The 16,875-nt window shown below is 40.2% G+C and overlaps 1 protein-coding gene and 1 long non-coding RNA gene across 2 annotated transcripts in view; one reads left to right on the top strand and one right to left on the bottom strand.

The window, feature by feature from the left end:
* Nucleotides 1-6,702: 6,702 nt before the first annotated feature.
* Nucleotides 6,703-16,875, top strand: part of LOC111270806 (uncharacterized) — a 39,302-nt gene continuing 29,129 nt past the window's right edge. Inside the window, exon 1 of the mRNA XM_022851222.2 lies at nucleotides 6,703-7,308. Coding sequence (XP_022706957.1) covers nucleotides 7,242-7,308 — 67 coding nt within the window. The 5' untranslated portion in view covers nucleotides 6,703-7,241. The remainder of the gene's footprint in view (nucleotides 7,309-16,875) is intronic.
* The window catches only part of LOC111270807 (uncharacterized), a 36,354-nt gene continuing 28,279 nt past the window's right edge, over nucleotides 8,801-16,875 (bottom strand). The window contains exon 9 of the long non-coding RNA XR_015315082.1: nucleotides 8,801-10,397. This is a non-coding gene — a long non-coding RNA (uncharacterized LOC111270807). The remainder of the gene's footprint in view (nucleotides 10,398-16,875) is intronic.

Raw genomic sequence — 16,875 nt, 5'->3', positions numbered from 1 at the left:
ACAGAATCGAATACCGTATTACTGATGAGAAAATTCGTTAATCAATTGTAATCAACAGTAAACATTAACACAAGACTGCTACTTTGTTTACTGCATATTGTGAATTTAGTTATATTTGTTGCTAACGGTGTCGATTCTTCTATGAAAAAATATTTTTTTTTAGTATAAAAATCTTTTTGGCGCACTTACCAGTTGCATGGCACCGATACTTGCTTTCATTTATTCATCTGCATAAAAAATGCACCATCAAAGCAATAGGTCACATTGAAATCTGGGTTATACAGTTAAATAAGTGGGGGGTAGGTGCAACCAGTAATGTAAGACCCCTACTTCGAGATTTCAGGACACATCTCCTTTTTTTTATACTCGCTGTTCATAACTGCCGACTAGCAGAACAGATCAGCTATCGCTTCTATTATGATATATAAATTTGCACACTTCAAGATATGAGATGTACCATAAGGTTTTTAGATTTTATGACAAATTGTATAGTATTCTTTGTTTAAAGTTTCGCTTAGTAGCTAACTCAATAATGGATTACATGACCACGGTTAATTTCGAAAAATGTAAAATTTACGTTTTGCATCAGCGGTTTTCTAGACTGTCCTCACGAAGCTGATGTTCTTCAAATGGCAGTAGCTTTATCCGGCAGCCGAAGTCAGTTTAGACAATGCGATGCAGTCCATTGTTCGAGATCCAAGTTCATAACTACAAATACTGTATATATCAATGCTTGGATTAATCTGTTTCGTCAAGTGGCGATGACTACAAACAAGTCTCTGATAGTGTTTTCAACGTGGATTTTTCTATTCCAAAGGAAAGGACCGTTATAAGCGCAAAGCGGTCTTGGGGGGATGGGAGACGTTTTGGATAACGACGTCAAACGATTAGAAACAATTATCAGTAGTTTCATCGGAGGCCTTGTACACAAACAAAAAAAAGCTTATTAAGATAGATCTGAAATTAGCAAGAAGACTATCAATGCAATTGATGCGTGTCGCAGAATCTAACGTTCTTCACTAGCACGAAAATTTCGTTTTATTGTTTGAGGCAGGCCGGCAATAGCTTGTGTTCAATTGTTTATATTTAACATAAAATAACGATACCGAATCAACTGCCGAATGCGTTTTGTTATCAAATAGATCATAAGCTAGCCCATTTTAACTTTGAGGCCATATTAGCCTTGAAGTGTTTACATTCGTACTGGTATTTTAAGTGATACACGCGGTGAATCAAAGTCCTTAACCCGTTTCTAGGATACCCATGAATCCTTGGTTCAATACCCCTGGCACACACGGACGCACGCGCACACTGTTCTTTTAATATTTCTTGTTTTCAGAGATCTGCTTTGTTTTTTTTTAACCTATAGAAAGACTTTTTTGTTCATAGTATTGAAAATAATGTGGGGAATTTGACTTTAATAGTTCGTCCTGGCTTATCATTACGCACTTCGTGATATTCGCATTTCGTTACAATTTCGTTAGACCTTAAAAGCCTATTTGTAGTTTTTCAAAAACTTTGCCCCAACCGGTGATCAGCCAAAGACAAACAGTTGGGTATTTCAAGAAATAGTTTGTGAAGCTTTTCAATCAAAAACTAATTTAAATATATTTAAATTTTGGGTTTAGCGGTAAAATCCTGACTTGATGCGAACTGCTAATGAGATTTAACATTCATAGATTAGGTGTTCCGATTTTTAAGCCGTTGAGCATTGTTTCAGACAGCATACATATATTATACGTGTACATATTAATCAGCTATACAGGATGAGCGCAGTACTCCTCCTTGGTACTCGACCAGCTGGACGATACCAAATAAGGATTAGCTAAGTATAAAGCGTACCATAAATTTTACTCTCGGCAACGAAACGTCTTATTTCTGAGTGATTCTATAGGCCAACAAGTCAGGCATATTGTTCGCAAATCAACTGGAAGCTTGCAGCTGTACCTGAGGTATCTGCGTAGGTAAGCCTCCTCGTCAGACGAGATCTCGTCAAGTGTATTTATTCCGCCAGATTATCACTTCCCTCAATTGTAAGGCTAGCCTATTTACTTAACAAAGATATTAATAATGACAACTAAGCCAACCTAAACTCGAACCCATATTTTGTTTCAAACTTTGCATTATGTTCAACATGTGAAATTATCTTGCTACACAACGCGTTCCTTCATTACTACGCTCAATTTATTTGAGGACTTGAAGACTCTGCTAGTTATGCACAAAATCTATTGAAGTTACAATGTTCTACGTGTAGCGGTGTGCACAGCGGCATAGGTGCTCGCATTGGACGGCAGTCACATGCGGCAGTGCAGCGAAATGCTGGGTAAGAATGGACACGGCGATTCTAATCCGCTCCTCACTTACGGTGATATATCGCGGGTTTAACAACAGCTCGCTGAGTTTTCCCTCCCATTTCGTATTACTACTGCTTTTCTGAGGAAAGGAGCGACTAATCCTAGAACTCTTCGATGTTACTTAGGCTTCTAGACTTGTAATTATTCGTTTATTGTTGCTACTTCATGTCCGTCGAATGTAAGGCAAAATGTCAATTCCTATTTATGCTTCCTGCTGAGTAGTAGTTTCTGTGTACGATAGCCCACGTAATCTTGTCTACACTTTTTATCCAAAGCATCGCTTTGCTGCTACGTACGGAGTGATCGGGTCTCACTCTTCATTCTGTTCAGCCTGTTTCCGTGCGTCCGTCCGACCGCTACTGCCTCTGCGTCACAGATTTACTATCTATCTTAAAGAGTGCAGGTGTTGAGTGTTTAACAACGGGTCAGCGACAAGCGAGAACAGAGAATCCGTTCGGTCGCTAAAAATCTAAGATTTTCTTGTAGATTTCTTATTCAACCCATCTTGCAACGTTCTCGTGTTAGGTTCAGTCTAAATAGATAGTATATGATGGGCCTGGACGCTACGGTGCGAAAGGTCATGACCAGCTGATTAGCGCGGCAGCGTCTACTATCCATTATCGGTTTATGAGTATGCCTTGTTGCAGCTGCCAGCAGTGGGCGCGGTTCGATTCTTCAAGTAGATAACGCGACAGTCAAACTGAATAGAACTGCCAGTATTGTTGTTATTGCTTGTGTCCGTTTTTGTCTGCAGTTCACTTACCACTGCGGGGCTCCACCTCACTACAGCGACCGCTGTCGACAGTGAACCTGCAGAGACGGCTTTGTACGAGCTACTCGTGGCCGTGTGCTTCTGTAGGACATGACAGGTGTATTGGTATCAGTGACAACTCGAACCGGTGCACGGAATTCTACCGGTAGCAAAGCAGGCAATCTAGTTTTTAGCTAATCAATCATTTCGTTATCAACTACGAGCCAGCTTTGCCAACTTTTGAATATGCTACTGGCGCTGGCCGCGGGAGTGTCGCACTGCCTGCTTTGTTGACTATCGAACAGTCGGCGGACGCTATCCATGTAGCCCCTATAAGGTGAAAGAAAGAGGAACCCCGACTAGATGCTTACATTTGTTGGTGTGTTGCGGGCTGTCCACCTAGAAGCTGTAACGTCAGAAACCTGTATGGCAGTGGCCATAGTATAGCCAACTATGGACATAACGTTGCTTGATATTGTATCGCTCGGCCGGCGTAACTCTCACCTAACTCTTCATGAACGACGCGAGCGTTTGCTCTAGAAACAATGATCACGAATTGATTTCGTCTCGATATTTCATAGATTCTTTCAGTTACCCAGTGGCCCGAATACGGTCAGTGAAGTTTATTCATTGCTTTACTCGATACCGTTCATGGAAATCATCTTCGCTGTTGAAGTGCTTTGTTGTCAGCGCCTCAGCTTTGTATGCTTGCTATATTAGCACATTATCACAAGACCCATCAAAATAACTCAAAAAAATCAAAATAACCAAAAAAATAATAATAATAATAATAAAGTAGCGTTCTAACAGATATTACATTGACAAGATTGATTAGAAATGGTTACAAATACTTTCGCTTATTCCTCAGTCGACTTTCATAGCAATTACTGACTGTGGGGAAAACGCAAACATGAGTGAACGATTCTACGCGCTGTGGCATTGTACTAGGCAGAAGGCATACACTGTTCGAGCGAGGGCATTTCGGTACGATCAATCGGGTAAAGTAACCTAAGGTTATAGGCAAAAAAGGAACGAAAGGGTATAGTCAGTTTTAGAGACCTCTTATATTACGAAATCAGCTGACCAGAATGAGGAGTCTATACGGTACGTAGATTCAGAAGGGTGGGCTAGTCGCCGCCCCGCTTGACGTGGCAAAGTATGATCTGTTTAAGGATATTTCGGCTGAATTCACGGCTGAAAAAAAAACGCGCCGTTGACTAGGCATCACAGAATTTCTAGAAAATGTTATATTAACTATAGCTCAAATATCAAACGAGCTGAAGCCGACGTACGCCTTCGTCCCAAAGGAAGATAGCTTCAGTCTGTTATGAGCTCGCCGTTTGTTATAGAAATATTCGTCTACATCGATTCCTGTCATTTGTGGGCAAGAAGGGTTAGCAGTCTGTGACACTACGCGAATGGTGCCTAAAAAACAATGTTTTTGACTATTTACCCAGTGTATCGATCATTGTTTACAGAAAATAGCAGATATCGATCAAGAAAACAGCATCGTGCTACGCAGGAACGGAGTAACGTTGTTCTTAACGTTTCAATAGGCTGGGCTTCTTCTTGCGTTCGATCGGTTTACACTATACACGTATTATTACATTTATTTATTATTATTATTAAACTTTTACCATACAAGTTGAACTAGACGTTAAGTATCCTAATAAATGAATAAATGTCAGAATTTATGTTTTTAGCTATGGACTATTATATACGGTTAGAAAGCATGGTCCTTTGTAAGTCTTTCTAACTGCTACGGATGTCTTAGCTCGATCGTTGCTTCAAGCTCGGTAACGATTCATATTCTTCATTCGTTTCATATCCTAAAAGGCACACCTATTAAAACTTCATTTAGGGCTACAGAAGCTGAAAACTAAGGAATATATTAGTTTATTAAGCCAGGTCTATAATGTAATTTGACGTACATGGTTTCGATAAGGAGCAGTGTAAGTTATGCGCCGCCTGCAGCTGGCTACGAGGCATTTTACTTGACAATGTGCATCACAACAATTGTATTTGCTGACCACTGCATGAATCTTTGTTCTTTGCATAGATTAACGAAAATAGCCAATATTGTGTCAGCCATATTGATAAAATCAGAAGCAACTGTGAGCCGCTATCCGCGCATCGCTGACCATCACATGTACCGATCACCAATATATTAATATTGCACTATTTTTACGTGCTTCTACTTTCGCGTAACGTTCGCCTTCGCCTCACAATTCTGATTTATCTTAGTTTTCGAAAAACTTTTAGACATATGGAAACAACGTGTCCTTAGGCTTATCAATGCCTCTTTTTATACAAATGGATTTTGTATCGAGCTTGCGCTGTTGATGCGAAACTATCACATATAGACAGCCATCATAATCGTCGTTATTGACAGCCACTGAAATGTGTTCCTTTATTTTTTTTGTGTTGTCCGTTTCGAAGAGTTAACCTTTTCGGTTTATCGTCGTGCAAAAGACAACAGATATAGACAAAATAGCAGACGACAGCAATGGCGGCAGATCAAACCAGGGAGGCAACCCATAGATACTGCACATGCTGTCGCTAGAAACGACATCGCACTCATTGTCGCGTTAGCGTTCGAGAGCTGCCAAACCCTATAGAAATACAAATAAACAAAGAAATATATAATAAATAAATAAATAAAGCCATTACTCGTGCGAGATTTTACAGGTAATGAGACTAGTACAGTGCTGTTGGACGATTGATTATAGTTTTAATCTGAAAAAAAAAACAAAACTAGACGGCGAAGTACCTCTGTAGTCTTCTGAGGAAGACGTCATGCGCTTTATGCGATTTTTTCTAACAGGGCCACCCGCTGTCATGTTTGGAGTTGCGGAATATTACGTGTTAAAACCATGTATGCTTGCTTTAATTGTTCCGCTGAAAGAACACTTGTTTCTTGCTTGTTATGTATTACACTGGAGGGATCCTCGTATGTCATTGACGTGCCACATATCTAAACTGTTCTGATAGAACGTCAGAGGGGCAAACAATTTCCTCCGTACTCAGGCACTTTTGTCATTCAGGTTTGTCCATGTATCCGGAATCCAACTGGTGTTGCCAAATATTTAGCCAGTGGTAGTTTAGAAAGCTTCTGAAACGCACCATTAATATACTCTGGGGAATCTTCTCTTGCGATGACAATGACAGACGGTATCTTGTCGTTCCGCAAATCTCGATTGTCATCCCATGTATGTATTAATTTTGTCTTCCGTACGTCCTCGAAGAAGAAGTCTAATAATAAGAAGTTTTTAAGGACGACCCACCAGCTGGGTCCTCAAAAAAAAAATTCTTTTGAAGAAGCGCATCTAATGGGAGCTCAGTTGTATTTTTTCTTTTTGTCACTTTTTTATTATCACACAACAGTGTATGCATATATAAAAGCAACTCAACAGAAACTCTTCATTCATACACGTGTAACAATAATAATTTAGAGATATTTAAACACCCGATTCTTGTCAGTAACAAGAGCGTGAAGCGGCAAACAGCCCTCTCCTGGTCAGTGACGCGTCGCGGCCGCTCGCTACAAGGTCTTCACGACACGTTCTTTCCCCGCCTCTTTCAATATGCATTACACTACGCGTGTAACCGTATCTAACCAGCGAACACAGTGTTCAGAAATAGACCGCTCGGCGTCGAAACAGGGCTGCGAATCGGCTTCTGTCCAGGGTTCCAACTGCTACAATATCTAAGCCTTAACAAGTTATAGGAGTCATTACGGTCTACCGTTGCACTTCGTCTAACAACAAAAACAACTTCGGCATTTCGGGATAGGTGGACTTCGCTAAGTGGACGTTTGGTGCCTTAAGTATATACCCGAAACGAGATCCAAAGGACTATACAATGGTGGTGATGGAAACAGATTTCTTGTAGGAAGTCCTAAACGGATACGCCTGTGATGCTTCTGAATTTCTCTAGGCTGATTTTTTGCTCGTACATATGCCGTTGAGCAGATCTGTTCACATGTTTGAGAGTATTTCGATGTTGAACACGGCACGCCAAGATATGCATACGGTTAATACTGACCATTGATTAAGATAGCTCAGTGAAGATTATATCGTACAAGTGCAAAAGAAGACTATATAGTGTTAACATCTATTGAAATTTCACTGTTCAAAATGTGCTGGACTACAAAAATGATTCCGGTATTGCTCTGGATGAGCGCCATGTTCATCTCCTCGAATGGTAAATGTTGACCTTTTTTTTTTTTTTTCTTTTTTTTTTGCTAGAAACACGCTTGTCGAGTGTTACGTAAGCTTAACTATCACTCACAACTAATAAGAAATTGTTCTGTACCCAGTCTTGTTCTTAAATAAGACTTACTGCATTTCGGTAACGATTAGCGATGAGTAGACTGCCGTATTTCTGACACAGGGAAATGACACGGAATGGTTGATTTCAATGAGAACTATCGAAAATGAAGGCGTTTTGATGAATGAACGCCTTTGGTTGGGTCAGAGTCGGATGATCCAAGGATCCAATTCTCCTCATGTACGTGCCTTTCAGATATTCGATTCATGACGCTTTGCTTTCTCAGCTTTTTATTGAAAGATAGAGTATTTCTCGTTTGCCCTCAATATTATAGATTCTGTATGCCAATACGCAGATAGATCTTTTTTGAACGCTTAAATTGTTTGAAATTCTGAAGTAATCATTTATTTGTATAAGTTCTAATAGCTAAAATAGTAGACGAGGTTTCGACGTCCAGTGCCTATCGTATAGTTGACACCCGGAGAAATTGTTACTGCTATTTCTTATTCGGCATAACAGCCATAAAGCGTAATTCTGTCCATCGTATTGTCGACAGAACATTTGGCCGACTTGAGAGGGTAGGGTTTTTCAAGCACAAACTCATCTCTTACGTTGATTAACTAATATCGAAATGGGCTTCTCTTCGATCGGGTCACCGTTGTCACATTGCTATTTAGCGTAACGCCGCTGGCAATTCTCGTAGAGTCGCTCAAAAGTGACAGCTTCGTTGATAAAACACCTCGCGTTTATAAAAAAAATTACAGAGCAAACAATAATTAATTAAGACCCGAAGCAGATGTCCAAACCTACTCCAAATTTGTATATATTTTTATATTATTTTAACTACTATAAGTTCTCCTTCCCTAATATAAGTATCCTGACCTTTTTGAGAATTATAAATAACTAAACAAAAAAAAAAAAGATCTGCATAAACTATGCTGGCACAAGCATGGAATACGAACATTTTACAGAAATTGAATATGAAAAGCTTTGTGGTTCTGCAGTGCGTTTCTTTATGGAAATACCCATGTGTCCATCCCAGGAAGACTGATGAAATTGAAATATCAGTACTATTATTTCAAAGACGCACGCGTATGAGAGCAACTCTGTCTTTCTATCTACAGCCATTCACGGTGCCCGAGATCTACCTGATTCTTGCTACTGTTCAGCCGAGATGTTCCTAAGAGCGATGACATTTTGCCTCTTAATGTTATCTCGGAACAGACTATTGAGATATGTACCCGTCAACGAATAAAAGGTGAAAGACTAAATTTCGTATCGGAATGGCTTTGGTGAGTCCCGCATATCGTGATATTCAGCACGTTCTAAAAGACAACGCTTGTTGCACGTACAACTACGCATTTACTACCCAAGGAAAAAAAAAAAAAAGCGACTTCGATGCGTAGCTTTGTTTGTTGTATTCGGTATGCTCTTTGCTCCATCAGCCCGAATTTAGGTCTGGAAACTTCGACCGGCCGCATTCTGAGGCGCAAAACGTGTAGGCATCTATCCATTATTGTGTGCAGATCGGAGTGATCTCTGAGGTTTTCATAAGCCTCATTTGAATGGAAGTGTTTTATCGTCAAGTTGTATATTTTGCTTATGTCGAAGGAAAGCTTGCGACAATAACCTGTAAGGAGTTTTGATAATCTCCATTTTGTGAAGTCTGCACGTAACACAAAGCAGTTACTTTTACCTCGTCAGTAATCAGTTAAGTGCATTTTTTCGCTACGCTGTAGTATTACAGGGGATCGATTTATTTTTTATTTATTGACCGACCTACAAGCGGAGTATCGACTGCCTGAGAAAGCGCCCTGTCCGCAAACGCTGTTTCGGGTTTACCGGTTCACATTCAGTTAATGCGAACATGGGAAAAATATAAATAAAGCAACGATTTCGTCCACAAAACACACGAATGGCTCGAAACAAGAAGATCTGTGAAGCAAATTATCATTTCTCAACTTATCAAATAAGCAGAAAAAAGTTGATTTTCAACATGCAGAAGAATAAATGCGGTTTAAGAAAAATGCACATCTACGTACCATCATCTCACGGTATGGGGTATATGGGGCACTTTCAGGATTAGTAAACAATATTGTTATGGTAACATTTTTTGACTGTTACATGTCGCTGCTGGCTTATCTCCGTTCCATGCTGATGACAGCTTTTAAGTATAACATGCCCGCGTTATGACGTCAATGTTTATGTTCTCAATCACCGTTTGTTATCGATACTGATTGGGTGATGCGACGAATCATTCTCATAATATCGTGGATACTCCCGACGGAGATCTATTGTACTAAGTATGACTGAGAATCGAGCTCCATCGTTAACACACAACTTTGCTTTTTGCATTGATTCAAACAGTTACTGCACGACTAATCGAATCGATAAAAAATTGTTTTTTTCTTAGGTTCCCTGTTACGGCCATTAACAAAACTCTACAAAACGTTATACGAAACTGTACGAAACTGAAGATACAATAGCCAAAACATTTTATCATAGTATTTAATAGTTAACCACACTAACCATCCTAGGCTTTATTTTTGCATAACTCGCCATCCTACCCGGACATCTGGGGTATTTATAAGGCCCGCATTATCGAAACCCTAATCTCAACAACAAAACCATAAACAGTAAGTTGTAGTGCAACATACTACAAAGTTCTCTGTGATTTGGCACCGCCCACAGCTTCATTCTTTGCGTTGCTTGACTTTGAATGGACTTCATTACTAACAAACTAAGATTTAGCAAGTCGGCCGAATCCGAAGGCCGACAGGACATAACAAACAAGGCTAATTTCGTAGTTCCTGCTCTCAGGTCCAGTCTTCCCTGTTTAATGGGTAACTATTATATCTCTTTTTCTCGTATGTTGAGCTTGTTGCCTAATCATACGTTCAAACATCTGTCTGACACTCCGTGGCTGGAAGTGTATGTAATTTGCACGCAACCTTAGGTGGACCTAAACCGCTTATTCAGATACATAGGTCAACTTCCTGATGCATAGACTTCGAACGCAGGACCTGTAAAAACGCGTTATGATGGTTAGCAAACATCTTGGGAATTTTTTTTCTTTAGCTATAGAAACCTGCGTTAATCCGTAATAGTTCCTCGAAGTATATCTGCTATAGAATTATATGTCATTAGTCTTTCTGAAAGCTCTCACCAATGACTAGGAATTTACAATTTAAAGATAAGCAAATATTTCATATTTTTTATTCAGTACTGCTATAAGGTATTGTTTCCGAAAAAAAGGTCGCCTGCAGCTTTGAATTAAAGCACCACCTAAAAAGACAACCTAGTAATGTGCCAATGAATCCTGAAATATTAAAACCGAAAATAGGGCTGACATAATGAGATACCTTACTGCACATCGTTAGTTAAATTAAATGGCCCCATTATGTTTTAGAATAATACAATAGGTTCCCTGATCCTCTGGCTAACTATTGGGGAGAAAACCGGCACTTTTTGCTGTACTTTCCTTTTTACTACGACGTTGAATTCATTTCAGAAATCAGGTGTAAGTGAGGTCCCGAGTAGGCACAATGAGGCCATACAGGTTACTGCTTTCAGCTCAACAACTGTTTCAGCTTCAGTCGTAACAGCCATACCAACTGGGTTAGTTTTTTTCGAGTACAGGAATAACTTTAGCGATTAGTCTGCGCCAGTCAAGTCCTCAAGTCACTCGTCTAATCCAGGACTTTTTTAAGGCATGCCCTAAGGTTTGCAGCGCCTACCACAAATAATAGGCGAAAGAAGGAGTAACGTGCCGTTTCAAACTGTTTCTACAAACGTGCGAAATTCCCGTAGAAGTTTTATCACTAAGGTTATGCTGCTATCTAACACATCCTGAAAATGGAGAGAATCGACCGACCTACCATGTCCAAAAGCTGAAGCAGGTGCTAGGGATCAAACTGCAACAAAAGCTTGTTTACTATGTAGAGTGTGAATTTGATTTAAGTTTTGAAAACTTGTCAAGGATTGCGTTTGTTTTATAAAGGTTGGCGTATATTTCTCCTATTTTTGCGCCTACACGTGCGAAACAGTCAGTGCAAAGTAAAACGCCACTGCGCGTGTTACTGAGGTTACTGCGATGCGTTTTCTTTGGCTAACTTACGTTCTATGAGAGTTACTCTTTTTTTTTTTGTTAGTTGACATTGTCGGAGCTCTTATGGCTTCTTGGAGTTGACGGGAACGCGGCGTTGGAAAGCCCTCGCAATGTCCTTTTTTGACCTTATTAGGTCGCTCCTAAACACTTGACCCAATGTAGGAAAGACGTGAGACTAATCATGTACTTATTATTTAGCCTTGCTTAGGCCACCTAACAGCGCTCAGTCCTGAGCGTGAAGAAGGTCTAACGCGAAACGAAGCTATTCGTACTGTATATTATATATTATGAGTATACAATAGTGGGTTTATGTCATTCGTATACCTAGGAAAATTTGTCTATTTTATATACTGACCTATACGTTAATCTTGAGATTTTTATGGTACGGAAATACACGTTCGCGAGTTCAGTCAGCATGTTGCACGACGTAGCGTCAATAACGAATTGCCAATTATAAGCTTCAAAATTATTGTCCCATTTTTGTCAATGGATTTGTACCTCATTTTTATTAATCAATCTTATAAATTACAGACAGAATGTGTATTTACGCTAAATAAATTATAGCCTCTTTGATGAAAGCATGATCCAAAGTTACCTGCGGAGCAATGGCCTGGCTGATAGATATGGCAACATATATCGTGGGCATTGTTTTGCAGTAGGATTTTATCACTGTTCGGAGCCTTTACTGTTTTTACATATAACACGTTTTTACCAGGTCCAAACCACTAAGGTAAGCCTCTTGTTTATAACTTCTTTTCACCACTATTTAGAAATCCCTCTTGATATTGCCTAAGCCACCCAAGGTTGACCCCACATTTCAGATCTTTTTTTAGCCCCCGTAATCAACCGACAGATCTATATAGCTCTACCAACGATCGGATAACACAGCCATATTAATTATTATACTATAGAACTGAGCCACCGAATCGATGGGTCTACCGAGTTGATGTTTTTCGATACATATTTTACAATAGTATGTAAACCGCGTCCATCCTGGCGTCATAACAACACATACACAGGACCACAGACCTAACGTTACGTCGGCGTTTTGCATTAAATCAGTGGCTATCGTGAAGACGAAATGCACGATCAATGTCGGTCTCTTATTGTTAGTAGCATGCTTGTAGTAGCTATTACCGCTACGTTTGCATTCGATATAATAAGCAGTCGGTGTTATATCGAATGAAAACGCTTCGCGTCACTTACCTTACAGTTACATAAACAGACATCGTAGTCTTAACTACGACAGGGGCTGCTTAGATCAGTCTCCCTATACAGTAGCTCATTCTTTCTCTGTGTGCCATACGCACATGGCATTCGTTCAAGCAATTACGCTAGCAACGCCCGACTTACGCGTAAATACTGACTGAATTAGGGAACCGCTGTGCACGAAACCGGCTTAACGTCAGATCAGCAGTGGCTAGTAGCGACCATCGCTAGGATCGCCGGCAAATTTATCAGATTCGGTTCGAAGCCCCTGCCCCACACAATGTATCACTCGTTTCATTGCCGATAGCCAACCACCGACGACGGCATGGGCAACAGTGTTCAGTTTCTTGGTGACTGGTTGTTTATTAATACGCTTGTGTAGAAACACAGCACAGCAGTCGAACAGTAAAGAGCTTGCTGATCGCAAAGACAGTTGGCAGGAATCGGCAGCTTCAAAGGTCAGTTAGCCTGTCTGCGGCTAAGCTGCGTAGATTGAATCATTGTCACCATAGCTACAGTAGGGCCGCCAAAACATTGGGAAACCTCATGCGTCTCCCATTTGCCGTCAGTCCCCAGAGGCCCCCCTCTCCTTCTATCCTTTCTTGAATCCTATTTTCGCGCTTGCTTGCTACGACGATGATCATAGATATTGTCTCAAGTGGCGTTATTAGGCTTATTTAGACCCAGTACTATTTACGTATGTAAAGCATGACACCGAAGCCGGTTCAGAGGCAAACACGTTAAGGGCCCGACCCTTAACACCGATTGAAGAATGTGCCTTTTTTTTTTTCGAACTTGTTGTTGTTATGATATTGTAGGCGTTTTAACGGCGCGATAGTTGTTACTAATGACAACATTACAGTTGTTACCGTTGCTTTCATCTAGTTACGCTGCCGATCGCGACGAAGTCGTGTGGAAAATGATATAGGCGACACTTCTGGCCTGACCACTAAGCAAACGAATTTGTCTATCCGTACTACGGCTTTGGACGAGCCCAAGCTCGCTGATTTGCCCGTAACCATGCCTACATAAATAATGAATGAATGAATGCCGTCAGGCGAAACGCGGTGCTCCCATGATGTACCATTCATCTCAACGTACGAAATTTCGTACATGCTCTTTAGCCATTAACAACAAGTCATTACGGTCTGCTCATTTACAATCGATTTCAATAGCAGTAAACTGGAATATATAATAAGTCACTGGCTGACAAGCCTTCAGAATAAGCGGGTTGAGTCATTTAAGCTCATGGCCAAGCGTCAATATTCGGGCTTATTTCGACGCTTAAATATATAATATTATAAATTTTACAGCAAAAGTAGCCGAGTCCAACAGGGGTAAATTAATATTAACAAGTGTCTGTAAATATTGAAATTACTAGATATCGAACTGAAGTGAAAAATCCGCGATTAAATAGAAGACAACACTGTTTCCTATCTACATAAAACGTATAGATAAAATGAATGCAGGAGGAACAGAATTGAATCGCATAAATATGCGCTCATAAGTTGTTCAAAGTTGAACATACGATGATAGTAGCTAACTACTAAGTTTAACTTTGCGACCGGTAGTTCTATCGTCCATACGACGAGACAAAACGGGTCGATGAATAATACTGTAGCTGTGACACGGGTAATGAATAACATCTTGATAGGACAAACAACGATAAAAACAGAACTTCTAAATCATCGAAGAGTAAGTTCAGTGACAGTATAATAGGATCAGTCTAGCGCAATATTCGCAGATGATTGGTGTCGCCGAGCTGCTTCTATCAACATAATGATAAAAATAGTTATTCCATTTTATCTGGCGTACATATCCGTGCTGCAGTGATACGGTCCCTCGGACGTTCGGGCGTACATATTCGCGGTAGAACTTCAAATTGTAGCAGTTTATAAATATATGAACGTTTTTTGAACATTTTTACAAGTCGTAACCATCTAGTAGTGGTTCGACAGATAAAACTATCGATGAATATCTGGCGACATAAGATCATTGGAAGTTACAGTGGCTTGTAGTTATTAATAAAGTGTACATTACGATCGTAGAACGGGTCGAACACAAAGTAGTCTCTAATAGAATCGTATTAGATTTTTGATCTCTAATACCGAGCCGATCTGCTTCTTGCTTCCGTACAGTCGTAGCTGCCTGTTTCTGGTGAAAATGTATTTCCGAGCGCATGTAGATGATGTTTTTCATTCACCTTGTGTCCAAACATTTCTCATACGAAAGCTAATGGCTCCCCCGTGCCTGAATGTCTCAGTTCCTTTCTCATCTTGCCAAAAACCTGCGACCATAAAATGTCTCCTAGAGGCACTGCTTTTCAAGTTATCTATCGATATTACTGCGATGTTGATAAGAGTCATTTTTCGCTTAAACTAAAATAATAACCCGTACATTTATATATCGTACTGCTACCGTAAAACTGCTATAGAAAGCGATTCAGCAAACCCAGACACCGCTTAGCAGTTGTCTATAAACCGTTTGATTTACCACCAGCAGTCCATCCAACAGCATTGACAGTAGCTCCGCCATTTACATTCATATGTCACAAATACACGAACATGTTTACTCGAAAGCAGTCCCTCGAATGAATTTGACCGGTAACTTGTACAAGGTGTACGTAGATTTCAAGTTAGCTCTTACCAACTTGCATATTTTCTATTCGCTTAAGCCTGTGATGCCAGCAAAGGCGCAGTACTGTAAAGAAAATTTGCAAAAAGGCCGGAAAACAAGTATTCCAGATTTGCCAGTAAGTATTTCACTGAGCTAAAGCTACCCACGTATCGCAGTCGACTCCGATTGGGGTTATCATACAAGAACGCTTTAAAAAAGCTTTTCAAACTGTTCGCGCTCCGCTATTTCGAGTCACTTGTTGCTATAATGCGACAAATAACGTACTCAATGAGTTAATATTCTATTTTTTGTAGACGAAACTTATCGGGCCATCTTCTATTTTCCAACTTCAGCAGTTTTCCTAAACATTCAAAAGGCGAAGCATCTTAGGCGCAATACATCAACTGCCTACAAGTAGCTATAAGGGAAAATTAACGTCGGTTCTATAACACGTTTCAGATAACAGGCTCATCAGCGTTCCGTTTAGACCCTACGACGGTTTGGTACGGTTTAGATAAAAATCGTGATTTCGCAACTTTCGTTTCGTCTCTCTCTCTCTCTCTCTCTCTCTCTCTCCCTATTATGATACACAGTATAATTTCAAGACAAATAACTTCAGTGGGGTTGGCCCGTCGTTAGTTTTCCTGCTCGCCGGCCCATTTCTACTATTTAGTTCCACGGAACGGACCTGTGCTCGCCTTTAAGTTTCTATAACGTTAAAATAGTTGAATACCGTAAACGAACACCCGAAAGAACGACGATTGGCTACAAAACTATATCATTTAGCTTACAATTGCTTTCTTCTACACATCAGAACTATAATTCTACATATCTGCTTATTCTGGTCTAGTTGTTATCCTATCGTTATCGTTGGCTGTCGGCGTGGCCGAACAGGACCATACGAACGGTCGGATAGTTTGCAACGCCTTGGTGTTTTATATAGAACAGTGGCAAAATGCTATATTCGATCGTAACGTATATATTTGTAACTTGCTGATTTTTGCATCGATTTTATGGTTCTTGTTGTTATTGTTGTGGCCACCTACAGTGCAACAAGGTATAGTAGTCCGCAACAGCGGTCTTGTTGACGAGCCGATGCTGTGTATTGTACCAACATAGTAATAATAATGATAGTACTCTACAGTATAACACTTGTCTGCTTTTCAGTCTCTTCCTGTCCTTTTTCTCGACCCAGCTCGTTGCCGCAGAGCTTAAAATGCTAGTTCTGCTTATCCGTTCTACGTATAGGGAAATCTGCAAGTTCGTCTTCTGTTTGTTGTTGTACTTATAGCTTTTAATGGAGCTAGCTGGCTTCTTTGCTAAACTCAATATTGAAAGCAATGTAACGGTGATAATGACCGTAGTATTATTAAGTGATTGCAACTGCGTTGGCTCAGTAGTATTCAGATCTACCAGCTGCGAATTGCAAAACCTCCATGCTCGAATCCTTTTCATTTTCGGTAGTTGTTGTTGTTATTGCTGTTTTGTTCAGACGAGCATTTTTTGATGTTTCCGAAATCCGATTTTCACCTATCATCGTGGCAGACCGAGTGCCTTGTCTCTTTCTG

Source organism: Varroa jacobsoni, unplaced genomic scaffold, assembly GCF_002532875.2.
Source record: "Varroa jacobsoni isolate VJ856 unplaced genomic scaffold, vjacob_1.0 contig00125, whole genome shotgun sequence".
Classification (NCBI taxonomy): Eukaryota; Metazoa; Arthropoda; class Arachnida; order Mesostigmata; family Varroidae; genus Varroa; species Varroa jacobsoni.
The sequence above is the reverse complement of the archived record's forward strand: the minus strand, read 5'-3'. Positions and strand labels throughout refer to the sequence as shown.